General features: G+C 35.8%; 1 protein-coding gene across 1 annotated transcript in view; it reads left to right on the top strand.

Annotated features, from left to right (window-relative positions):
- The window catches only part of Slc2a13 (solute carrier family 2 member 13), a 349,537-nt gene that overhangs the window by 224,429 nt on the left and 97,995 nt on the right, over positions 1 to 27,113 (top strand). Inside the window, exons 5-6 of the mRNA XM_047548591.1 lie at positions 16,161 to 16,324; positions 22,874 to 22,994. Coding sequence (XP_047404547.1) covers positions 16,161 to 16,324; positions 22,874 to 22,994 — 285 coding nt within the window. The remainder of the gene's footprint in view (positions 1 to 16,160; positions 16,325 to 22,873; positions 22,995 to 27,113) is intronic.

Here is a 27,113-nt window from a genome sequence, read left to right as displayed (position 1 = left end):
TTGGGAATCAATCTCACAAAAGAGGTGAAAGATGTCTACAATGAGAACTACAGAACACTAAAGAAATTAAAGAAAATCTTAAAAGATGTAAAGATCTCCTATGTTTGTCGATAGGCAGAATTAATATTGTCAAAATGGCCATACTACCAAAAGTGCTATACAGATTCAATGTAATTCCAATTAAAATCCTAATGACGTACCTTACAGAAATAGAGCAAGCAATCATGAAATCCATCTGGAAGAATAAGAAACCCAGAATAGCTAAAGCAATCCTTAGCAGAAAGAGCGAAGCAGGAGGTATCGCAATACCAGAAATACAAAGCAATAGTAACAAAAACAGCATGGTATTGGTACCAAAATAGGTAGATCAATGGTATAGAATAGAGGACATGGATACAAACCCAAATCAATACAATTTTCTCATACTAGACAAAGGGGCCAAAAATATGCAATGGAGAAAAGATAGCCTCTTCAACAAATGGTGCTTGGAAAACTGGAAATCCATATGCAACAGAATGAAATTAAACCCCTATCTCTCACCCTGCACAAAACTCAACTCAAAATGGATCAAAGACCTGGGAATCAGACCAGAGACCCTGCATCTTATAGAAGAAAAGGTAGGTCCAAACCTTCAACTTGTGGGCTTAGAATCAGACTTCCTTAACAGGACTCCCATAGCACAAGAAATAAAAGCAAGAATCAACAACTGGGATAGATTCAAACGAAAAAGCTTTCTCTCAGCAAAGGAAACTATCAGTAGTGTGAAGAGAGAGCCTACAGAGTGGGAGAATATCTTTGCCATTCATACTTCAGATAGAGCACTAATTTCCAGAATCTATAAAGAACTCAAAAACTCTACACCAAGGATACAAATAATCCAATCAACAAATGGGCTAAGGAAATGAACAGACACTTCACAGAAGAAGATGTACAAGCAATCAACAGATATATGTAAAGATGTTCAACATCTCTAGTAATAAGAGAAATGCAAATCAAAACTACCCTAAGATTCCATCTCACCCCAATTAGAATGGCGATTATCAAGAACACAAGCAACAACAGGTGTTGGAGAGGATGTGGGTAAAAAGGTACACTCATACATTGCTGGTGGGGCTGCAAATTAGTGCAGCCACTCTGGAAAGCAGTATGGAGATTCCTCAGAAAGCTTGGAATGGAACCACCATTTGACCCAGCTATGCCACTCCTTGACCTATACCCAAAGGACTTAAAATCAGCCTACTTCAGAGATACAGCCACATCAATGTTCATAGCTGCTCAATTCACAATAGCCAGATTGTGGAACCAACCTAGATGTCCTTCAATTGATGAATGGATAAAGAAACTGTGGTACATATATACAATGTATTATTGCTCCACCATAAAGAATGATAAAATTATGGCATTTGCAGGCAAATGGATGAAATTGGAGAATATCTTGCTAAGTGAGATAAGCCAATCTCAAAAAACCAAAGGAAGTATGATCTCTCTGATAAGTGGATGATGACACATAATGGCGGGTGGGAGGGGTTAGTGTTAGGGTTAGGGTTAGGGTTAGGGAGGGGGGCAAGAATGGAGGAAGGAAGGACTGTATAGAGGGAAAAGAGGTGTGGGAGGGGTCAGGGGAAGGGAAAAAATAACAGAATGAATCAAACAACATTGCCCTATGTAAATTTATGATTACACAAATGGTATGCCTTACTCTGTGTACAAACAGAGAAACAACATGTATCCCATTTGTTTACAATAAAAAAAAGAATACTGAAAATAAATAAATAAATAAATAATGTAAAATAAAAATAAAAATAAAAAAAAAAGAAAGGTTCACCTTAAGGCAGAATCCTGGGAGGTGTGTGTTTAAAGTGAAGCACATAGAGTAGTATCTAGCACATAGCAAGTATTCAGAAAATATTTGTTGAAGGAATGAATAATTGAATCTGGGAGGAGAAATAAAGGAGTCAAAAATGAAAAAAAAAAAAATGAAAAAGAAAAACTTCTGCTCAATATCTAATAATTTCTTGCCTTACCACTGATTGCCACAATACAGAGGGAGCAGACATTTTCTTAAAAAAGTCATTAGTACAAGGACTCTTTGTTGTTTATATATTCTCCTGATAAGCCTGCTCTTTAAGTGTATATTCACTGATGCTAAGGCTCTCAGTGGACAGGAGAGTTTAGTTTCTGGGCCTGTGAGACTGGCCAAGGCTGGTGCTATATAACCCCCTTGAGGGGCAGTGTACTTGAGGGGTATCCCTTTAAGAAACTGCCTGTCCATCTGCCCATCTCTGGGAGTCTCTTCCTAACTAATTGCTTTTATGGTTGTTTTGTTTTATGAAATTCACTATCAGTGAGAACTTATCTAGTAGCAGAAGTGCTAAGCTAAAGACTTTATAGAAGTGAAAATATTTAAAAAAATGTAAAGCAGTAAATATGCATGAATCTTTATGTTTTGCCCTACATGTAGAGTAAAGAAAATGAATAAGAACTTTTCAGTCTTTTAGGAATCCTGTGTTCTTATGAGAATGGAATCTAGAAGCTACATGTGGAGTTAGTTGCACCCTAAAATGCTTAGTATTGTCTCTTGTCGAGTTTGCAGTGATTGAATGATATATATGCAGAGCACATCTGGACACCACTTGTTGTTTAATAAGTGCCAATAGATGTTATTTCTCCAATTCCTCTTTTATCAGGGAATGATTTCTTCCATTAATCCTGACCCTAAAATTGAGTCTTATGGACTCAAAAGATGCTCAGTAAGTCATCATTCTTATTGTTTTTCTTAGTCCATATTTTCTAATGAAGTAGCTTTATATTTTCATTATAAGGAACAGGAATGAAAAGGGCATTTCTGAAATCGATTTTACACACACAAAGAGAAGAAGAGAGTTAAGATAATACAGTTAATTTGAACATACAAAAATGTTTAATTCAAAAGTATCTGCCTAATTTTGCTGCTTTTTTTTTTTCAGAATTAACTAGATGACTCAATGCTTCACTGTGATTTCTAAGAAATAAAATTAATGTCCTTCATGCAGTACTCCCTCAACAAATGTATGCTCTTCTTCATCAGGTCATTTTTTTCAATGTGTAAACATGAGCATTTTTTCCTGTCATCTGTGAAAGATCCTTCAGCTGTGCTAATAATTGAATAAGCAGGTCCGGGTGCTGCATGTGTGCACTAGAAATGAACCAAGTACAATTCTCGGGCTTTCCGTTTGAACATCAAAGGGCACAGTGCTGTCAATGTGCCCACATCAAGGTAGTTGCTTAATTTACTATTTAATAATACATCGGTATGCCAGGCCTCTCTTTGCAGTTTCTTTCCCCAGGGCCATTATAGCTCAAATAGTTCCTTTGCTATTAAAAAATTGATCAGCTTTCTTTCTATGATATTTGAAAGAGGAAAAATAAGATTTATCCATATTAATTTAAAAGTCTTTATTCACTTTACCCTTACCCCTTCTTTTTTTCAGAGTTAGAGAATGTAGTTAAATATACAGAGGAACAATAGGTGGTAAATAAACTTTGAAATTGATGACCAAGGAAATAGGTCAAAGTAGAAGAACATGGTTTCTGCACAAGAAACTTGCTATAGAGTAGTGGCTGTACAAACAGGATCACATAGCCTTTCCTTTTGAGAGTGGTTTGGAATCACCAAATCCCTTTAAAATTAATAACAGTCCTGGGTGGGAGGGTACAGATGGACAAAGAAAATGGTCAGCTTAATTTTGCATTTATAACAATCTGCAGGTGATTCTTGTTCATACTGAAGTCTGAGATCCATGTTGCTCTAATGTTTTAGCAGCCAGCACAAAAAGGAAGACATGTTTTGTTCCATGGTTTAGGGACAAGTCACTTGTCCCACTGAGTATACGAATTCCCCTATACTACCAGAAAGAATTTCTCTCTGGGTGCTTTGGTAGTGGGGCTACAATACCCATTAATATTTGTGTAATTTTTTTTCATAGAAAATTGATTCTAATAATCTGAACTCATAGGTATAGATTTTGATACATAGGAGAGTTAAACGATGCCATGCAATTCTTTTATCCACTTTATAGAAGAAGAGAGGGAAACAAATGTGCCAAATATAGAATATTTGCTACAGGAACTGTCTCGGTACTTCTTTTAGTATTTGGTCACAGCCATGCAGTCTCCTTCACCTCTCATTTCTTTTCTCTAAGCCCCCTTTTCATCAGGGTCAGAGAATAAACATTAGATCATTTCAAAGTTAAAGGAGTCATTCTAAAAAATCTTTAAAAGTGCATTAAAAAATCTTTGGGAACTGAGCAGTCCTAACGATTTTATAGCATCCTGTTGCTCAGGGATGCATGCTACCCCACTCAGGTTTTCTGCTACATGAACTGCATGGCTGGAGCCCCTCTTCCATTTTATCCTGGATCCCCTGCATCAAAGGTGCTTCTTTAACACAGTCCCCATTCAGGTAAATGTCATCTGCTAGGAAATCGAAACCAAGAATTTCCTTGCTGACTCTACTGCCCACATCTGCCACTACAGTTTTTTCTAGTTAGTAAGTCAAATAGGCATTTTTCATCTGAATTATGACTTACATCTCTTAGGTCATTGCCCATTCTCCTGTGTATCATCTTTGAGCATAAATGCTCTCCCCACCTAAACTAGATGGTAACTAGCATCCTGATTTCTTTACCTCTTTGTAGATTTTCAGAACTGGAATATGGGAAACAATCATATGGCTAACTGGAATCACTGGTGAGCTGTTTGGACGGTTAGGTAGTTAATGACAACCTTCATGTTCCAGCAGCACCTTGTCTTACTGCTCGCACAGAGCTTGGCCCAGTGCCATGCTGTTTTTGTGTGATGAACAGTCTTCTCAGTAGAATGCAAGGTCCTGCCCTCCCCAACAATCCCCATGTTTTAATGAGCTTTGCATCACTGTGACCAAAAGATGTGACAAGAACAACATAAAGGAGGAAAATTTTATTTTGGCTCATGGTTTCAGAGGTTCATTCTGTCCATGGTTGGCCAACTCCATAGCTGTGGGCCTGAGGTATTGCAGAACATCCTGGCAGAAGGGCATGACAGAGGAAAGCAGCTCAGGACGTGGCAACTAGGAAGCAGAGAGAGATCTGCTCACGAGGGATAAAATATAAACCACAAAGGCAGGCACACAGTGACCCTCCTTCTCCAGGCACACCCTGCCTGCCTACAGTCACCACCCAGTTAATCCATATCAGTGGGCTAATCCATTGATTAGTTGAAGGCTCTCATAATCTAATTATTTCACCTCTGAACCTTCTTGCATTGCCTCACACATGAGCTTTTGGGGGACATCTCTCATCTAAATCATAACACCATCTTTTGCCCATCTTTTTTTTCCTTCCACTGTATCTGGTGCATAGCAGTCCTTGAATAAATGTATTTTAATTGTATCTGATTGAGATGTTTAGCCATTATGCATTTATTTCTGTTTAAAAATCTGTTGCCATCGCCATGTCTAAATATTTGTTGTATTGAGTAGTTAAGGCAGGATTATTACCATGTCTTGTTTGTAGTTTGTCAGCCCCAGAAGGTAAAGGACATGGTTTATTCTATTTCAGAAAATACTGAGTTTGGCAAAGAAAAAAAAAAGTCTCTCTGAAGACAAACATATGATGTAAGTTCCTAATGATTATTTCATGTTTCCTTTACTTAAAGTAATATTAGATTTAGTTCAGTGAGTTGGAGACTGATGGTACTTGAATACAATGTATATAATACATTGTAATCTACAAAATTTTAATGCACAAAAAATTTAAGAAATTAAAAACAAAGATGAAAAATATAAAGATGAAAAGCCATACTTCAATCTCACCACCTTGAGATAATCTGTCTGATATTTTGGTTTATGTATTTTTCCTTTAACAGATTCTACCCTCAGCATACTTTAGTGTCTTGCTTTTTTTCTCCCTTCATTCCACATGCTCCTGTTCTATTTTCCCAGTTTGTGATTCCACAGAGATATAAGTAATGTGCATAATATAAGTAATGTGCAAAAAAGTGCATATCTTTGCATAATCACATTCTTTGTGACCATGCTCTAAAATGTTTTTATATAAAATAAAAAATTCTTGCAAACTTTTTCACTCACAAATGTTCAAGGCTGTTAGAGCTTAAAATAAAATACCATTTTATTCCCTTTGATAGTCCTGAGAGCAGTGTTCTTCCTGAAGCAAATGCCATGAACTGCCCTTTTTTTTTTTTTTTTTTTTCTTTACACTCAGGCTCTTAAACCTCCTGAGAAGAATTTTAAATAGACTGTCACCTTTGCTTTAATGAGGTGTTAGATGGCACAACTTGAAACTAAGTGGATAATAAATGATGGGAAAAGGAATTTGTGTCAATGTTAGCATAAAAAGTAAACAAGTCATAGGTAGGTATGTGTTTGTGGACATGTGTGGGTGTGTATGTTACTGGGGATTAAACTTGAGTGCTCTAGCACTGAGCTACAACTTCTTTGTTTTGTATTTCAAGACAGAGTCTTACTGAGTTCCAGAGGCTGGCCTCAAACTTGATATCCTCCTGCCTCAGCCTCCTTTGATATGGAGCCATTTTAAAGTGGGTTTTCCAGCCGTCAGGGCACCTAGGAACTCAAGGTGGCTGGTAGTGAGGTAGGAAGGAGTACAGCTAAATGGAGAGTATGTTGATGCATTCAGGATATAGCCCCCTACCCTTACCCTTCATCCCATTCCAAGGAACTTGTTTTTCCTAAACCCTCTGAATTATTTGAATACTTTATTTTTAACATTAATTATTATAAAAATAGTTTTAAAATTGTCCAGACTAAAATTCACTTAATTATCTTTTTTAAGATATCTTTTATTTTTTAATATTTTTTTAGATGTTGATGAACCTTTATTTTATTCATTTCTTTATATGCAGGGCTGAGAATCAAACCCTGTGCCTCACACATGCCAGGCAAGCACTCTACCATTGAGCCACGACCCCAGCCCCTTAATTATATACCTTAAAAGGTAAAGCTTTGATATATGAATCATATTTCAATAAAGATATATACAAGGTCAAAAAGAGTGGTAGAAGGGTCATATCCCATTCATTTATTTAAATAAACATTAGTGTTTAAAGATATAGTCATAAGCCTGCATATCCCATTCATTTATTTAAATAAACATTATTAAGTGTCTAAAAATGTAGTCATAGCCTGCTTTGGCAGTTACAAAGATTAACCACACATAAAAAAATTTTTTTGAGTTGGCAGTTTTTAGAAGAAACACATTTCTTAAAGTAACCCTGTCAGAGGAAATGGTGTATGCTGTAAGAGAGGTACCGATAAATTGCTGGGGAAATGTAAAGGAGATGAGTAATTTCAGCAGGAAATATTAAAGAAGAAATGTAGCAGGGCTATATTTGAATGCTGACTGGTATTCGTGAGTTGATGCAGAATGGATCAGGTAGGGTGGTAGATTTGGTGGTGGTGAGTCAAAGGTGCGCCTCTCAAATTGCTCACACTTCCTGAGGGAGTATTAGGCGAGAGCCCCTCCTCCAGGCCGATGCTATAAAACTCGTCCTTTTAAGTTAGAAAGTGGGCATCTTAGGAAATTTCAAGTGAAAGTAACTTGTTACACTGTGTTTTTCTCTAGATCCTTCCAGCTGCTAGGTGTAAAGGCAGAACAGAAGAATAACTGGATACAAATGATTGTAGTTTATGATATGAGTATGACAAAGAAAAAGATTACAGGCCAGAGAACTTGAGAATGGGTGGGAAAAAGTGATTATAATAATGGTTTAGGCTACATTACTGTAGTATGCTAATTTTAAGTTCTTTGGGTATAAACCGAGGAGTGGAATAACTGGGTCAAAAGGTGGGTCCATTCCAAGTTTTCTGAGGATTCTCCATACTGCTTTCCAGCGTGGCTGCACCAATTTGTAACTCCACCAGCAATGTAAAAGTGTGCCTTTTCCTCCACGTTCATGCCAACATCGTTTATTTTTTGTGTTCTTGATAATAGCCATTCTAATTGAAGTAAGATGAAATCTTAGAGTTGTTTTAATTTGCATTTCTGTAATTACTAGAGATGTTGAACACTTTTTTATGTATTTATTTATTGCCTGTGTATCTTCTGTAAAGTGTCCAATTCCTTGTCCCATTTATTGATTGGGTTCTTTTACTATAGTAATGCAGCCACATCAATGTTTATAGCAGTTCAATTCACAATAGCTAGTTTGTGGAACCTACCTAGATGACCTTCAACAGATCAACGAATAAAGAAATCATGATATATATATGCACAATGGAATATTATTCAGAAGAATAAAATTATGGTATTTGCAGACAAATGGATGGAATTGGAGAATATCATGCTAAGTGAAACAAGCCAATCCCAAAAAACCAAAGACCAAATGTTTTCCCTTATAAATGGATGGTGATACACAATGAGAGTAGGGGTTAGGGGTGAGAGAAGAATGGAGGAACTTTAGATTATGTAGAGGGAACTGAGAGGGAGAAGGGGCAGATGGTGGAATGAGATAGACATCATTACCCCTATGTACATGTATGATTATATGTATGAAATGAATCTACATCATGCACAACCATGAAACGGAAAGATGTAACCCATTTGTGTATAGTAAATCAAAATTCAGTTTGTAAAATTAAAAAAAATAATAAGAATAATAAATCTATAAAAAAATAATGGTTTAGGGAGGTTGTTTTCAAAGCAACTTCATCATCAACTGAAAACTTGCTGGAAGTGCAAATTCTTAGTCCTAGACCTATTGAATGAAAAATTCTGGAGGTGGTGCCCAGAAATCCATGTATTTTAACCAGACTTCCAGGTCATTTTGTAGCACACGAATATCTGAGAATATCTGGTTTGGGAAATGTAAACCCCTTAAGACTTCTATAGTACTGGGAATGAGGCAGGATAAGTGATGATGGATAACTGAAAAGGAGGTGGAGACTCTGGATTAAAGTCTGCAAGACTCAAGAATTGTGTGAATGGGCAACTTAAAGTAAGTGAGCTGAGAGGGTGGGCTGTGTTGACCAGATTAGGAAACTTGAAGGATATGGAAGGGGAGAACTTAAGAGACAGGTGTCATATGTGTGACCCATGATGATGCTACTGGCACTAAGAATCATAACACGGGAATAGAAGTAAAGAAGAAAAATGTGAGGCAGGTACTGACCAGAAAGTAGACAAAGAGCTAAATAAGGAGGATTAAGCTGGGTATAGTGGCACTTGCCTGTAATACCAGTAAATTGGGAGGCTGAGGCAGGAGTATCACAAGTTTGAGGTCAGCCTCAGCTAATTTAGCCGGACCCCATCTCAGCGTTAAAATAAAAACGAGTAAGGGAAGTAGTTCAGAAGTGAAGTGCCCCTGGGTGCAATCCCCAGTATATAATATTTATATATATGACTAAAATGTGCTGTAGTAATTTTTGTTCCCTTCCTCTTCATCCTTTCCACTACTAAGGCTCAGAGGAAAATAGGAGATGAGGGGAAACAGCCTGGCCTCTAGATCCAGGTAAGAAAGTGGTGCCAAGTTCCACACTTCGTTCACCTGATCCAGAGAGTGTGGGAGGGCTGGGATGAGAGTACAATCGGGTCAAATTAGCGAGTGTCCCTGGTGAGTGTGGAGGTAGATAACCAGGTGAGAATGGGTGGCCTGAAAGTCTTAAACTCAAAATAAGCAGGGAATTGAGACAGGGTGAAGAAAAGGGAAAGCCCTCTTATCTGACATGTTAGTCAAGTAAGACTTTTTTTTAATTAAGAGGAAATATGTATCTTAAACACTGTTTTAGCCAGTTTGTTTGCCTCTGTGACAAAAGACCTAACAGGAACAATTTTAGAGGGGAAAAAGTTTATCTGGGGCTCATGTTTTCAGAGGTCTCAGTCCATACATAGAGTGCCAACTCCATTCCTTGGCATCTGAAATGAGGAAAAACATCATGACCAAAATGTGTGGCAGAGGAAAGCAGCTGAGAAATGGCAACCAGAAAGCAGAGTGAGAAAACTCCACTCAACAAGGACAAAATGTGAGACCCAAAGGCACACCCCTCAATGACCTACCTCCTTCAGCCACACCCTACCTGCTTATGGTTACCAAGGAGTTAATCCATTCAAGTAGACTAACACGCTAATTAGATTAAGGCTCTCCTGACCCAACCATTTCACCTCTGAATGTACTAGTATTGCCTCACATCAGCTTTTAGTGCACACCTCTTATTTAAACTATAACAGTTTTTCATTGTAAAATAATTCATCATATCTACTATTTTAGCTTCCACATTGGTTTTCTTCCATAAACCACACCTATATTGTCATCTGTGAATTTCAAATTTTAGATTCTTTAAAACAGAACAAGAACTAAAGAATAACTTTTGAGAAGAAAAGCAAGGACAAAATTTCCTAGACTTTTACATTTTATCTCTAATTTTTTAAGGTTGTGTTATACAGTTGTAATAACTTACCTTTCTTGACTCTTTCCAAAAATTAGGGTTTTGTTTTTATTACAACTCTTTTAACATTTACAATTTACTGATTGATTTATCATTTTATTAAATTGTTATAGTAACAGACATAAACAGGTTTGGCAATAGTCGCCCCTAATTTGATATCCATACAGCTCAAAAAATGGGAGATGTGAGCCTGTGTGAAGTCCCAAATGTCGAGTGCCAAGGAAGTATATTTTATGGACAGAAGTCATAGGGTTATTTGGAAAACTGATAAATTAAAGGTTACATTAGAGAACTTCTGCCATTCTTTGTGATACTTAAAGAAAGGTCAGTGATCTGGTTGTGCTGGAAGAGACAACTGAGTGATTTTTCCTGATGTTTCCAGAAGGATAAAGCCAGAATAAGGAGACTGGTTTCTGGGTGGAGGGTAGGGTCACGTGGGCAAGTTGGGTGTTATAGAACTCCCTCAGATGCTACTTTGGCATATTTTTTTTTAATCTTTTTTCTTCCTAAATACTAATAAAATCATTTAAATTTTGAAGGTTTTTTTTTTTTAATACTTAAATGTTAACCTTAGTGTTAGATTAGTAATTGTGTTCTGAGGATTACTATGATTTTTGGATCATTGTTTGAATCAAGAATAGCATGATAAGAGTTCACTAGTATGTTACCTCAACACATGTCTATGTATACTCCTAATTTCCACTATTCTTCTATTTTCTGTTTCATATCTTGCCTCTAATAATATACCAGGTGGTTTTTCTGTGTGTAAAATACATGAAAATATGTTTGAAATTTCAATTTTTAAATGATTTTTTTTGTGTATTGGTTAAAACATTTTTCTCTTAAAACTATTCATGTATTTTCCATACTTATCCATGCTTTGACTATATAAACACCATCTCAAGAGGAAAATATAATTCACTTAAAAGAACATTATTAGGATGACATTTTAAATACTGTAGTCAATGTACCTTGGCATATGGTATAAATATATTTTGTAATACTAGGAACTCATTTAAAAAAAGTCAAAAATACCTCATATAACTTAGATAATGGAAATCCCCCAGGGATTAGGGTTGTTCAGCTACTCTGTAAATTCTAGTCTTCTCATTTAACTTAAGTCTATATCCCACTGTGAGCATAACCCATAAGACTTCTGTGCAAAGCAAGGTTAGTAGATGACTTTTTGGAAGTTTCTGGAATACTTTTCAAATATTACACCTTTATGCCACATAAATCAAACTAATTATGACTAAATTTCAGCAATTAACTTGATCTACTTAACTGACTCTGTCAGGATGAGTATGTTCCATATCCCTTTTATTCATGATATTAAAGTCTTTATAATTTTATGCCCGTAAAGTTTTGTCTCTTATTTTGTAAGATAGTTAAGAGTGTCCTTAACTATTTTGCCTTGTCTGCCAGGAATTTTAGAGCTCTCTTGTAGTACTTATGCAGCTAGGGTTTTCATGTGATCATCTTCTACCGCTTCTACTCTCTCCTCCTGATCAATATTCATTACAGCACATCTGTCAGGTAGTTTTTTATTATAAACATTCTTAATTCCTTTTTGACATTTTGTGGCAGACAAATCCAATAAACTCAACAATTACCGAGTGCCTACTTCTTACTGTTAAGCTCTGTAATATTAGCAGTAGTGGAAAGGGATGGCCTCAAGAAACCAAAAAAATTAGAAATTCCTAAGAAATGCTTTGTTCAAACAGGAATTTAATAGATGTGTTTTGCACATGAAGTAATTGTGTTAATTCTTTCATTTGTAGTTAGAAGTCATCTTGAGGATATGTTGTCATTACTAAAGCCTACATATTTTCTAGAACTATTATGTCTTAGATTTAAAATTCAAGACTGGAAGCTGGCTATCTCATAATTTCTGAGATAGCCATGCATGTATTTTCTATTCCTACACCTCCACAAATGGCCATGAAGCTCGTCTTCAGTGAGAGTACACTGCCCTCAAGCCTTTCAACTTGGGGAGAAGTGGTGTTGGAGATAACCAGAGGTTTCCTGGGAATCTCTAAAGATGATGATGATGCGTCTGATCCATATAATGAAATGACCTTGAAAACAGCAGGCATTCCTCCTTTGGGTTTAACAGGAAAAGAAAACTTTGTTCAGTTGTTCATGTTTTTGTCTTATGAAGAAGGTTCTCTTATGCTTTGTGCAACTTTTGAGTGCATACTCATTCCTTGAAAATTCAGACTACTACATAAAGGTGTAGAAGACAATAAATAGTGGTAGCCCATGATATAAAAGGTTGGCCGATACCATCACTTAGGAAAGCACTGAGTTTTATACATATTAAAATTTAAGTTAAACATGTCTTTCTGCAGTTCCATGACCTGACTTTTAAAATAAGGTTTGTGAGTTATTTTGACCTCGATGTGTCAATCCGTGCCCTGTGAAAGAGAATATAGTTGTTTCCTGAATTTTTCTGGAACTGATTGCCCTTTACATTGTCTTTATCTTTCATTACCCACCTTTTCCTTCTAATTGTTGGCCTTTGCTTATTTTATTGTTTACTAACACCTTCCCTGGGATAGGCAGAATAATGTCCCCCCCAAAGATATATAATCTCTAGTACCTATGAATATGTTTCATTACTTGACCCAGGGCAAATAAAGGTGGCAGACTGAATTGCATGTGTTCATCAGATTACTTTAATTAGAGAGATTACCCTGGATTATCTGAGTATGCCCATTGTAATCACGAGGACCCTTAAATGTAGAAAAGGGAAACAAAGAGGAAGGCAAAGTGAAACCAGAGGAGTGGGACATGGGCCATGAGCCTTGGAATATAGCAAAACTCTAAAGCTGGAAGAAACCAAGGAAACAGCATTCCCCTGGATTCTCCAAAAAAGAGTGCTGCCTTGCTGACACTTTTGGCTTTTTGACACCCACTGAGACTCTTCAGATTTCTGACCTGTAGAACTGTAAGATAATAAGTCTGTGTTGTTTTAAACCATGGAGCTTGTGGTGACTTGTTATGGTAGCAATAAAAACAAATTCATTTACCAATGTTAGAGAAAGGAAAATAAAGATAAAGCCCAGGGTAGTTCATCCAAGAAAATATTTATGCAGGTTGTAGTTGCACCTCAGCCTGATCTCACCATGCCCATCATCACAGATAATCTGCAGCTGCCAGCTGTTGCTATAATGACTTGAAATGTGCTTCAAGACTGTATCTAGGGTGCAGTCTGCCTCTATTCCACCCACTTGGCTTTCTCACTGGGATGATATTTTCACAGAAGAGAATTCATCCTGTTATTTCTTTCTGAAGTCCATTTTGTGATTTTTCCATTGCCTACAAAATAAAGTCCAAATGTGAAGGATTATATCCAGGCCCCTTCCACAGAAGCTTCTGCTGCAGCCTCATGTCCTACTCCTCTACTTTGATTTGTACTTTGTGTCGTGTTGTGCGAGGTAAAATGCTTAGGCTCTGTGAACCCAGCATGCTATTTTGTTTGCACTTTTGTCTCTAAAAGAGGTTGCCACCTTCACCTATGTTGCCTTCCTGGATTGTCATCTGGGCTGACCAACCCATGTGAATTTTTCAGGGCTCAACACAAGGATTAAATTCCCTGGAAAATCAAGGAACCATCCTATCAAATAAAATCAGTTTTCTGTCCTTTATGCCACACTGTAATGTGTACATCTCGTGATATTAAAAATATTTTTTTTTTCCATTTCATTCTCCAATTCTAAACTGAGTCTCTTGAGGGCAGCAACAGAATCTAATAGCGTCTGTGGGATCTTAGAACTCACATAACTTATACAGGAGGCACTCAATAAATGTTCAGTGAATGAAGGATTATATTACCAGGACAGCACACCACAGAGATGCTATTAGGATTCAAGTTTCTGAATCCCAGGACAGTATTTTTTGCATTCTACCTCTAAAACATTAGTACCATGAAAGAACTGTTTTATACTTGTGTAATTTTTCATTTTATATAAAACTGAAAATAACTTAGTTTGATACCACTCCCATTTGTCTCCCTTACCTCAGTACTTGGAATTTCATAATTTTGTTGTATCAAACTGAAACCATCAAAACAGCCTCTATGTTTTTAGGGGTTTTTTTTCCGTGATTCCTTTTTTAAGAATCATTTTGTACAGTGTATCTGTTTTCATTGCTAAAGAATTGGGGAGATTCTGAAATTTAGTAGCATAGCAAATATCAAATTATTTGGGCTTTAAAAATAATATTTGAATTTTCTCTGAACCTTTCTATTTTCAGTCTTTTTAGATGAGGTTTTATATTTCTTGTGGTCACACATAGGTTTGACCTTCTATGCAGGCCTTTGGGAAAATGCACACAGACTTGGAAACCAGGGTGGATTAGTATCAGACTTTTTAACATTACTTCACATTCTGACTGCAAAACATTCAAAATTTTCATGATGATGGGAGGGATTCTGCTGGGAATTACCTTTTTTACAACAGCTGTCAGAATTCAAAGTCTTAAAATGCTTTTAGTGTGATGAGTAAAACTCATCATTCATGCTGCATAGTAGTTTTTCAGTTTACAGCTTTAAAAAAGAAGACTTTTTTTTATCAAAATGCATGAGTCCACGTTAGTGTATTTTACATAATAACCTTTGTTGCTAATTTTAAAAAGTTGTAAACAGAAGCCATTGATGAATCAATGAGATGTAAACATGTTTAAAACAAATTTTACTTTTGAAGTACTATGAAAGTGTTGATAAATATCTAGAAGCTACTGATTTCGAGCTATGGAAATATCCAGCTTGATCTCACCTATTGCTTGGGTGTCCACTGTCAGAGGTGCATAAAATGAACTTGTTTTATAATGGCTTGAAAAGCTAGACAAAGCCATGGCTCCAATTGTGTCTTTAGGATGTGAATTCTATCACATTTCATCCTGAATCATTGGAAGTATCTTTCTTTTCAGGTCATCTCAAAATAATGAGCTTCTATAGCTACGGCTGTTTCTACCAAAAAAAAAAAAAATGTTCTGTGAGAAACCTGTTATCTTTAAATGTGCCAGACGTATTCTGTTGTGCACCAACAAACAGGCATTATGGTCTTTTAAAACCTAGTTTCCAGTGAACTCTTTTAGCACAAGATGAGTCTCCAGAGCTTAGTTAGTCATGAAGAATGTGCTAGAGATTTCACTTCACCAAGGACTCCACTTTCCAGGAACTACAAATCCATTCTCAAGTACAGTTTCTCATCTTCTTAACACAGTGCTAGATGTATCCTCACACATACTTATTTCTTGTGTCTTCTTTGAAGAAATTCTTTTACTTGTTTCATTTCTACTGTTATATCACATTTTCTTATTATATGCTGTGAGTCATTTTCTTCTTTTAAGAACATTAATTCACTGCTGATTCATACCACAGACTTGGAGCTTATCCTTGATAGTTTTAGTCAAAGTACCAGCTGCCACTGTCCCTAGTGGTGGGGTCTGTTTCACTTAGGAAGCTTTCAGTCCTCTGTTCATTTGCTTGATCGTCTTTTTTTTTTTTTTTTGATTATACAAGTACAAAATAAATATATCTAAACACGATTTCCATATTGTGCTCCTTTAAATAGCTAGTCTGTTTTCCCCTGATAACTTGTTGCTGCATTAGCCATGATTTTTTTTTTCTTTTTTGAGGTGGCTAAATATTTTTCTGTTTGGATAACTTTGTTTCTTTGAATAACCATCAGCAGCAATTAACTCATTCTTTGCCTTTCAGGTACTACAGTGCAACCATCCTACAGATGTCTGGTGTGGAAGATGATAGACTTGCAATATGGCTGGCTTCAGTTACAGCTTTTACAAACTTCATTTTCACGCTGGTAGGAGTCTGGCTTGTTGAGAAAGTGGGCCGCAGAAAGCTTACCTTTGGTAGTTTAGCAGGTAGGTGCCTAGAAGAATTCAGTTTTAAACTTTTTTCTAATGATGACAGCTTTCTGAAAGACAACTGAAACCTCTTCTGATATGAGTTTCTTTGACAAACAACATAAAATGAGAGTGATAGACCAAAAAAAAAAAAAAAAAAAAAAGGAAAAATAAGAGTTTGTTTATTTTTTGACACTAGGGGTTGAACCTTGACCCCTGGGTGCTTTACCACTGAACTACATCCTCAGTCCTTTTATTTTTTGATTTTGAGATAGGGTCTCACTATGTTGCTTAGGTCCTTAGGTCCTCACTAAATTGCTTAGGCTGGGCCCGAACTTGTCATCTTCCTGCCTCAGCCTCCCTCAAAAAAACTAAGAGCTTTGAATGAATGAATGTTAAGATACAAGACTAGAAACTAGATTATAAGGAGAAATCATTTTTAAGAACAATCTGGATAAACTGAGGGTAATATTTTTCTGTTACTTTTTGGAGTTCAGCTCAAAGGAACAAAAGTAAAAAGAAGAATTATTTTTTGTTCTATTCTTTACTTTAAAAACTTGATATCCGTGAACCAATTTTTATGTTTTATTTTTAAGTTTGAATTATATGGAAACAAATTTGAAGCATTTTTTTTTGCAAAGCTCTTTCAAAAGTGAAAGATTGGAACCATATAATTTCATCACAAAGCAGAGACAAACTCTTTTTATGTTTGATACAGGCCTAAATTCTAGGATAAGTTTTGATTGGTTAAGTGTGTTTTGTATGATAGCTAAATAAAGCAAAACCTTTCTTATTGTCACTTTTCTTTTGTGTTTCAATTCTGCCCATTTATTTCTTTTCTAAAATACAGAGTTATTTCACTTGACAAAAATGGGACCCATCTAGGACATTGTCTATCTTCATATAATTTTTGATTTTTTTTCAAATGTACAAGCACGTCCTTTCTTGCCAATTAGCTGTACTCTAGTAGTGACTATATAAGTTAAATTGGAGTTAAAAAGTACACATTTCCGTTAAAATGTGAGGTTTCCAGTTTAGCACTAAATTCTATTTTAGCCAAATTATACCTAAAACAATGATTTGATAACACCGTTTCAGGCACTTGTCCCAGATTTTGGTGAGAAAATACATTTTGAGTTCTCAACACAGTTCCTGGGAATACATAACCTTCTCTCCAGAAGGAATAGTGGAGTGCTTCCACCTCAGGCTCTTACCTAAGCAGTGGGAGCCCTTAAGCCTATTAATGTGAACAAAGCTATAGTATCAGTGCTGAGGCAAGGGAGGGATTGATTAGGGGCTCAGGTAATTGCAACAGCCAAGATATACAGGGAAGGACAAGGGTAAGTGAAGAAGGGTGAGGGATACGTGAAGGTTTAAAAAAACGTGTATAAAACCATGCATGATGAACCTGCTCAAGAAAGCAGAGGTGGCAAGCCTAGAAAAGACTAAGGAGAAACCCTTTGGCTACGTTAGCCTAGCAGGAAGTAGATGATATGAGAACATAGATTCTTACTTCCTTTTAGAAAAATATGTCTGACAATCAAAGCTGTCCACAATAAATTGGGCTGTCTCATTAGGATGATAAACAAAAAAATGGATTACCATCAGGAGTGTTCTGCTAAAAATACACTCCTGCAGTGTGCTGGAAATTGGATTTGCTGACACCTGGGGCTCAGGTCAACACTAAGAAGAGAAATAACTGCTTTCAAATTTTTTAAATGGACTTTATTCCTTTTTGATAGAGTTCTAGTATATTGCTACCTCAAGAGGTCTTTTTTTAAAATAGAATTTAAGTGCTTAAATTTGGTGTTTGGCTTTGGAGATTTCAGGAAAACTGCTGAATTAACACTTTTTCTAGCAGTCCGTGTCTTCATTTGTTGCAGACCAACAATACGCTTTCTTAGCAATCCTGCAGAATTTTTGAGACTTTACTGGTATAGGGCCAGACTGTTTTGAGTCTAAATTTTGTGATTTTGGGCAGAGTTCTATTTCTTCATCTGTACATGGGGATTAATTATCATCCCTGTTTTATAGAGTTGTAATAAGAATTTAACACATTTATGTATAGCATTTAAAATACTCAGGACACAGATAGTAAAGTAGAGCATCATAGCATCATGATTGCCCAGAGCAACTCTGTTGTTTTATCCACTTTGAAATTTGCCTCCCTCATCTTAACCCCGGGACTCACCTGAAATCCCTTGAGTTTTAATGTTTCTGCTCCCTGTAGGTCTTTTTGCCCTGAGGAATCCAGTACACATGCCTGACCCTTCAGAGAAAGCAGCAAAACATTCATGAGGAGGGAAAGGCCAGAGATTTCAGGGTTGCTTCTTCCCAGCAACTTTTAGCCACTTTCCTTTCCGTTTTCTCTTTTCTGCCAAATCTACCACCACCTCAGCTCCAACAGTTACAAATACTTGGCAGTGATTCCTCTTGATCCAGAGACAGCCCCATACAATAGGCTTCTGACTGTATGGTCAGTGAAGGTGAAACAGTCGATATTACCATGGCTTAGGAGGTAGAAAGCCTGGTTTTATCATAGGTTTCCCCTTTTACCTGCATATATAGAGGTAAATGATGGCATTTGTGCAGTTCTTGCTTGTAATTGTGGTTAAATAGGTCCACTAGAAGACAATAGCCTTGAGAAGGAGACCTAAGTAGGACTTGGCATTTGTAAGTTTTCCTCCAGGGTGAACCTCATAATAGATGCGTCTTTGCAACTACAATATCAGTTAATTCGGTGGATTTTTATTTCAGTATGTTTTTTATTTATTTGTATGTAGGTACATACTAAGTTTTAAGAAAATGTTCATTTTAAATTTCTTAAATGAACTACAACCTAGAAATTTTAAACTTATGATTCAGTGTTGTTTCCTATATTGTGTTTTATTGAGATTTAAAATATTTTTTAAATTGAGTTTAAAATATGAAAAATAGGTTAAATCATATCAAGATAATTTTTGGAATAAGTATTACCCTTTAAAAATTATTACAAATAAACTGTGTTTAACCCTAGACAAAGAAACTCTTTATACAAAGAAATATATAATATGTAATCTGTCAGTAACTTTCAATGTGGTATATTTTGTCATGTTCTCATTTTTAATATTTTCAAAGCTTATTGAGAAAACTGGTCTTTTTTGGAATGTGACAATTTAATAGCAGCCTCTAGTTGAATACTGGGAGGTTTATGTCTATGTAACAGTATTGGTAATAAATATTAGAAGGCTACAAATGCTGTGCTATTTCTACCACATTATTGTGGTAGTAGACTATTTCTGAAAACATTATTCATAGGCTGTCTCCCTCAGAAGCAGCAGTGCTACTTATTTTAAAATGTGGATTCTTGGGCACTATCTCAGGTCTAAGTTAGACTCTGTGAAGATAGGGTCTAGAGCTGGAGCTCCAGGTTCTGCTGGTGATACTTAGACACAAATGATGAGAACTCGGAAGGGAAATGATTTTTTTCTAATTAATAGTTCAAGCTCTGAACTGGGTATTTAACATAACTTATTAATCAGATGTTCTTCAGGATGCTGTTACCCAACTTACATCACTTTCTGTGGAGAATATCTTTATGGGGAAAATTTTATCAAAATTTAAAAATCTACCAGTGTGCTTGGTTAAGAGATACTCTTTCTTGAAATATCACTGCACCCTGCATGAGAGAAAGTTTCTGATTAATTAAGATGAACTTGATTTATTTTGTATGACTTCTTTGTGATTTGTTTTTTATATAACATAAAGAGGTTGGAGTATATATACCCTATATATAATTTATAGCAATGAATCATTTGACAATAACTATAGTAATTTCTAATACTAACAAGTGACTGATAAAACATTTGTAACTTGCTAAATCAAAGAAAAAGGGTAATTCAAGAATTCAAGTAGTTGTAAGGGTTTTTATCTCTGTATGAGCATCACAGTCACCTGTGGAGTTCTATCATGCCCCTGCCTCTCCTCCCCATCTTCTGGAGATTCTGAATCAGAATGCAGGTGCATCCCAGGCATTTCCCCCAGTAGGGAGCAAGGACTGAACATTGCCACACAAAATTTAAAAAAGAAAGATATAAAACAGCTATTAAAATATTTCTATCCAAAATGGATTAAAAATATAATAAATGTGGTTAAGAAGGGTTGACTTTCAAGTATTTAGGAATTCTATGTATCCAGAATTCTGGATAGAATAGAATACATAGGAATTCTATGAAAGAGAAATATTGTCCATATTGTAGAACTCATCTAGGATTATTTGCACCATACTAACTCATGACTTGAATTATACAGTCCTAACAGGTTTTTTTGTTCTTATTTTTGTTCTTCAAAAATAACCAACATTGCAAAAATCTATTATTATAGTCTATCTGTTCAACCACTACTTTCTGGGATGTACATACGCCAGGCACTAGAATTTGACGTATCTGAGTATGTGCTAGTTGTACCATCTTGGTGTTTATAATTTATCATGGGCACAGGTTATTGAATTATTACTATGAAAGAAAACTATGGTCTTTATTAAAATCTTTAAGTATCAACATTTCCTGATGAAATTATTTTACCTATTTCACAGCAATTAGCTATGGAAATTGGGAAAATAATTAGAATTCAAGTTCTTTGATGGATTAACAGTGAAAATCATGTATGTTTGAGGAAAAGGACTGATTTTCAGAACAAATTTATATCTCTCTTCTGTTTCTCCATTTAGTGCTTGATAACCTTTTGAGTAAAGTAATGGCTCAAGCTCTTACTAGTCTGGGCTGCATTTAAAGCTAACAGGAAGAAAACACACAGTGATTTTTCATTTATGGTTCCATTGTCCCAGTTTGGCAAAGTAGACTTTGGAACTTCCCTTTAAATCTCCCCTTCATTCAACTTTTTTCTACTACTTTGAAGGTACACTCTTGCTGCTGCTGCTGCTGCTGCTGCTAATGATAATACAGCATAACTAACTTTTAAAAACATTTTAGAGCATTATAAAAGTTTTTCAAATATATAATAACAATTAAACTTAAATAATTCTGTAAAGTATTTTCACTAAACTCCATTTTACAGAAGACAAAATTGAAATTTGGAAAGGTCCAAGATCAGAATCAAGAAAAAGCAGAATTGAGTACTTAGGTACCCCCCTCAGATTCCAGGGACATCTGTTTTAGTCAGCTTTTCACTGCTGTGACTAAAAGATCTGACCAGAAAAATTTTAGGGGAGGAAAAAGTTTATTTAAAGTCTCATGGTTTCAGGAGTATTCATCTATAGAAGGTCAGCCCCATTTCTTGGGACTTGAGGTGAAGCAGAACATCATGGTGGAAGAGTGTGGCAGAGGGAAGCAGTTCGCATGATGATCAGAAAGCAAAGAGAGGGAGTCTACTCTTCAGATACAAAATATATACCCCATAGCCCTGTCCCCAGGGAACCACTTCCTCCAGTCACACCCCACTTACCTCCATTTACCACTCAGTTAATCCCTATCAGGGGATTAATTCATTGATTAGATTTAAAGACTTTCACAACCCAATCATTTCCCCTGCAAACCTTGTTACATTGTCTCACACATGAGCTTTTGGGGGATACATCATCTAAACCATAACAGCATTTCAGCCCCAAGGTGCTTAACTTGACACATCCCAACAAACACTTCAGTTATTACGCAGTCCTACTGAACTTCCATGGTGTTTTCCAATATTCTTCTTTTATCAATTCCTTTAATTGTATATTTGGTCATATCTTAATTTATCTCTCAGTTAAACTAATATAATCTTTACTACTACATAAAGACCCCCCTAAATTTCACATTTTAATCATATTGTCTCATTTAAATAGCTATACAAATTAATGCAGCCAGTTCTCCTTTCTTACTATGACTCTTTTTGTTCACCCTCACAATTCTGTGACTGAAACAATAATCAGAAATTTGAAAACATCTTATTTACCATTAGGGCATTGATCAGGGACTCAAACTTTGGCCTTTTTAATAGTCTTAATCACCAAACCTGTCCTTTAAAATCAAAGGTAAATATTCCACTCCCAAATACCAACAGGCAAGATAAATGAGTGCATGTGTTATTTCATTCCTGGTATTTAAAGTCTTAAATTAAAAAAAACAAAAAATAAAAAACAAAAAACTTCCTTTTAAATAAGAAACATTCTCTTGCCTGCTTTAGAAATAATCAGTGTGTTACTTTTTAGTTCCACTGATTTAGGTCTTATATGATTGAATGCCATTAGAACAATTTTCTTGTCGCCAAAAGGAACACTTCATGTACATCTGATGGGTTTTATTCTTTCTGACTTGTTAGACCTTCTGTAATGCTGGTTACTTTAAGATGGCTAGCAATACTAGATGTTTTGTTGTTTTTGCTTTGTATTTCTTTTGTTTTATTTTTAGAGTCATCATCAGTTTTCTCTTTGACTCACAATTGTATTTGCTTTGAATTTTACTCTCCTCATGTCTCACGATGTGCTAGCAGGTTTTTCTGATAATTTTTTTTATGTAGTAGAAACCCCAGTCTGCTTTAGAAATATGTTGTCAAACTTCTCTCTGATACAAAACATTTTTTTCCCCCTAGGTACTACTGTAGCACTCATTATTCTTGCTCTGGGATTTCTGCTCTCAGCCCAGGTTTCTCCCCATATCACTTTCAAACCAATAGCTCCATCGAGTCAAAATGCTACTTGTACAAGATACAGGTGAGATTGCATTATGTTCTGTTTCTTTAACCTAACTCTGTTAACGATTTTGTTTGGCTTTAACTTTTCTAATATTTGAGAAATGAGTAGGAACTTCCTAGGTTTTGTGCTTATGTATGAAAGGAAGAAAATGTGAAAGGTGTAGGTAGGTACTATTATAAGAAGAACAGCATTTTCAAAGGCATGAGAGTGTAAGGAATTAAGGAAAAAGTGAATTGTTAAGACATTATTTTGGTGACGTTTCTCTTAAAATTGGGGATTAATATTGAATCAGGAATATAGGAAAACTATTAAGTTAACTGGTAAATGACTCAGTGACATTGATATTCCAGGTGAAATAACCAATTGGTAATTAAACTTTTGTAACATACATATAACTGAATATTCTGACAGTTATTTTTCACTGAGTTTCACGGGCAACCCTGCATTCATTTAAATGGAAAAGAAAGTTTTCTCCAAGTATTATGGCTCTTCCAGAGGATCAGAAAGTAGAAAGTGAGGGTGGTGAGAAGTGAAGCATTCTAATGTCCCACCGTAGGCTTACAAGTTCTTTAAGTCTTAACTGTGCACACTGTGTGATAAATGGATGGATGCAAAGATGGATAGACAGATGGACTGAAGAATGCACAAGTGAGTTAATGAAAGAATGAACAGTTCAATTGATTTTTTTTTTGGCAGAAATTTTAAGTTAACTGATTTTAACAGTCCAAAAGACTAATAACCCTTTTAAAAAATGAATAGAACAAGATGTAACTTGAAATTTAAAAAACAAACAAGAACAAAACCTTGTACTCCTTAACCTCATTTAGTTGGGCATGAAACTCAAATCAATGTGTAAATGATTTAAGTCATTGCTATATGAAGGTTTGAGGGTATAGCTCAGTAGGAGTACAGGATTAGCATTAACAAGGCTGTGGATTCAGACCCTAGAATATGTGCACAAACTATATAAAATTAAAACATTACATTTATACATCAAACTGCAGGTAGTATCTACTTGGAGCTTCTAAGTGAACATTATTGTGGCATCTAATTACAACAGTAGGAAGAGATATATTATTACCCCTTTCTATTCCTAAAATGTGATCACTACTTGCTTTGGAAAATAGTTACAATAACTTTTTTCTCACTAATATGTTTAACTGTTTCTTTATTGACTTGCTGATTTTTGTGGTCCTTATCATATTCTAGGAAGACTTAAAGGTACTTAATAAAGGAAGTTAAACTCAGCAAAGACAATTTCTGGATGACAGTGGTCTTTATTTGGATATTCAGCTCAACTACTGCAAAAATGATTGCACTGTTGATAGAATAATTCTGCAGACTCTACTTTTTTTTAGGTGTATGTTTTTTAACACAGTTACCCATAACAAATTATTTAAAAATTATTATTGTTTGAGTAATAGGATACTTTGCAAATCTAATGTCTGATTTAAGTGCAGTGTTCAGAATAAGACTAGTATATTGTCAGATCAAGTAAAGGCAGAAAATAATCCAGAGACTTAGAAAAAGTGTTAGGAATTTCTAATACTGGAAATAAACGACCATATATTTTTGATGGCTTACATAATGAAATCATTTTTATGACATCAACTTTTAAAGGTTAAATAAAAATATTTATTGCCTAAGTATAGCTTTTGCACAGTAATTTATGATCATAAGTCTATTAATCCTCCTCATCCAATTTTCATATAATATTTCACTATAAAATTGTAATGAAGTGGTACAGCCTAGTTTTATCATCACAAGAATAGGAAGCCATTAAAAAAAAAAAAAACAAAACAGGATCAAATTTTAGGTATTTATTAGGAATTGATGGGTAAGACAAACATTTATTGTGTGGCTTCTTTCAGAGTAACAGACTATGAGAATTTGATAGTATGTATTTATGGCCTGAATGACTTTATAAAATATAATTACTATCTTCTTCCTAATTTTGTCACTGTCAAACCATCTTTTAAAAATAATCATCTTTTACTTTGTCCCTCTTGAAAACAAACATGAAAACATTAAGTAGTACCTTATGATGAATAATGTTTATATTGTAAATGTAGGTAGTATGCTGTCCCCATAGAATGATAGACATAAGAGTTTGGGCAAATAACACAGTTTTAAAAGATGAGTTGGTTTAATATCAGTCTTACGAACATAATATATGACATTTTAAGATGACAGAATAGAGGTCACTTTCCTGGTTTCTCCATGGAGTGAAACCAAGAAAGCAGACAAGCAGCTTCTCAGCAAGGTGGATGAACAAAAAACAAAATTGCGGGACATTACTGGAATTTAACACTGGACATTCAGAGCAGTTTGGGAATTCAGGAGGTTGGATATAATAAAATAAGGGAAAAATCCCAAGTGCCCATAGCTGCTACCAGGACCAGAAACACTAGTCAGAGTAGTTTGTCTGCAAGCAGAATGGAAGGATAAGGGAATTGAAGGAACCTGAATTTTGAAGGCCAGAAGTATGTCTGGGTATGGGGAGTTTAGAGATCAAAGACACTGCCTTACTAAACTCAGAGGAGCACTGCACAATATCCTTGTTCAGGAAAGAAGCTGCCATCTCTCCAGGTGGCCTACAGAAGTCAGAGGAAGGAATTATTTTGCAGCCATGGTGTGGTGGCCAACAGCTGGGGGAACTGGTTCCTGGGAAACCTGAGACCCGAAATACAGGCCTGGAAAGCCCTCACTGCAAGACACAGAGTGTGCCTAAGTGACCAGGAAAAAATCAAATGCGGGGACAACTGGTCACAGAAACCCACTTGGCTCACCCTGTCCCCTCTAGTCTGGCTGTCTGCAGTACTGACTGGGAGAGATGCATCTGACTGGGAATTCAAAGGGCAGGAGCAGGAGAGATTGAGTTTGGAGAAACTGAGACCAGGAAACGGGATCTGCAGGTGACATAGTGGACTAAGAATTGGCTCCTCCACCACCAGATGGAACCTAGGGGTGCAGTCTTCCAATGTGGACTGGCAATTTCTGACCCCTGGAGGTGCACCGATTTAAAATCTCCAGACCAACTGGCATTCAGGGAAGAGCCTGAAGCCAACCTGAGCCTAAACCCTGCTTCCAGGAATTCCACCTATGGGATAACCTCTCTCACTCCAGCAGTGTACCTGAGGGTGAAGCATCATGCTTCAGACACCGCCCCCAACACTGCTGAGAAGAGAAGCTGAGGAGCTTTTGAACTCAAAGGGGAACAGTTCTTTAACGTTTCATTGAGATTTTTTTTTTCTTTGTTTAATTGTGACCTTAATAGTTTATGGACATTTATACATATTCATAGTTTGGTTTTTCTCATTTCTAGCATTTTTGAACCAGTTCTTTTTCATGAATCAGTTTTTTGAGGACTGGAATATTTGATTAGTATATTTCAGTTTTGTTTTATATTCCTTTATTTTTAGTTTTGATTTTCTAAATTTTTACTTTATACATATTTTTTCTCTCACTTGTTTCCCTTGATTCTCTTCTCTTCACTTCTGCTAACAACCAATTTCTGGTGTTCCTTTTTTGATTTTCCTTTATGTTTTTAATTTTATCTTCTCTCCTCCTCCCTCATAATCATCACATCCTTTATTACTTCTGTTCTCTCCCTGTCCGCATTTGAAATTATAACCATTTTTCAAACATACTGTTATTATTTTAGGCAATAATTGATCATATCATTTCTGTTTATTGTGACAATTAACATTGTAGACATCATCGCAGGAACTATTTAGTTTAATGCTGTTTATTGTTTGCATTGGTTGTTATTATTTGTCTCCCTCTAAATGGTGAGTTACTAGAAACCTTCAAGGGCACTATAAGATCCTGGGTAGAAACTGTACTACTTCAGACCCATACTGTTAGATGGGTACATACACTAACAACATGAAAAAGCAAGGGAACAAATCACTGCAAACAAACCAAGTTCCTCCAATAACAGAATGCATTGACACCACAGTGGAAGAAATGTCAGAGGAATTTAGAATCTACATAGTTAAACTGATCCACAAGGTATAGGACAATCTAAGGAGTGAAATCAGAGAGAAAATACAGGAAGTGAAAGATCACTTCAATAAAGAGAGATTCTGAAAAAAAATCAAGCAGAAATTCTCAAACTGAAGTGACCACTAAACC

The sequence above is a fragment of the Sciurus carolinensis genome, chromosome 4 (assembly GCF_902686445.1).
Source record: "Sciurus carolinensis chromosome 4, mSciCar1.2, whole genome shotgun sequence".
Lineage (NCBI taxonomy): Eukaryota > Metazoa > Chordata > Mammalia > Rodentia > Sciuridae > Sciurus > Sciurus carolinensis.
Note: the sequence above shows the minus strand (reverse complement) of the source record. Positions and strands in the feature narration are given on the sequence as shown.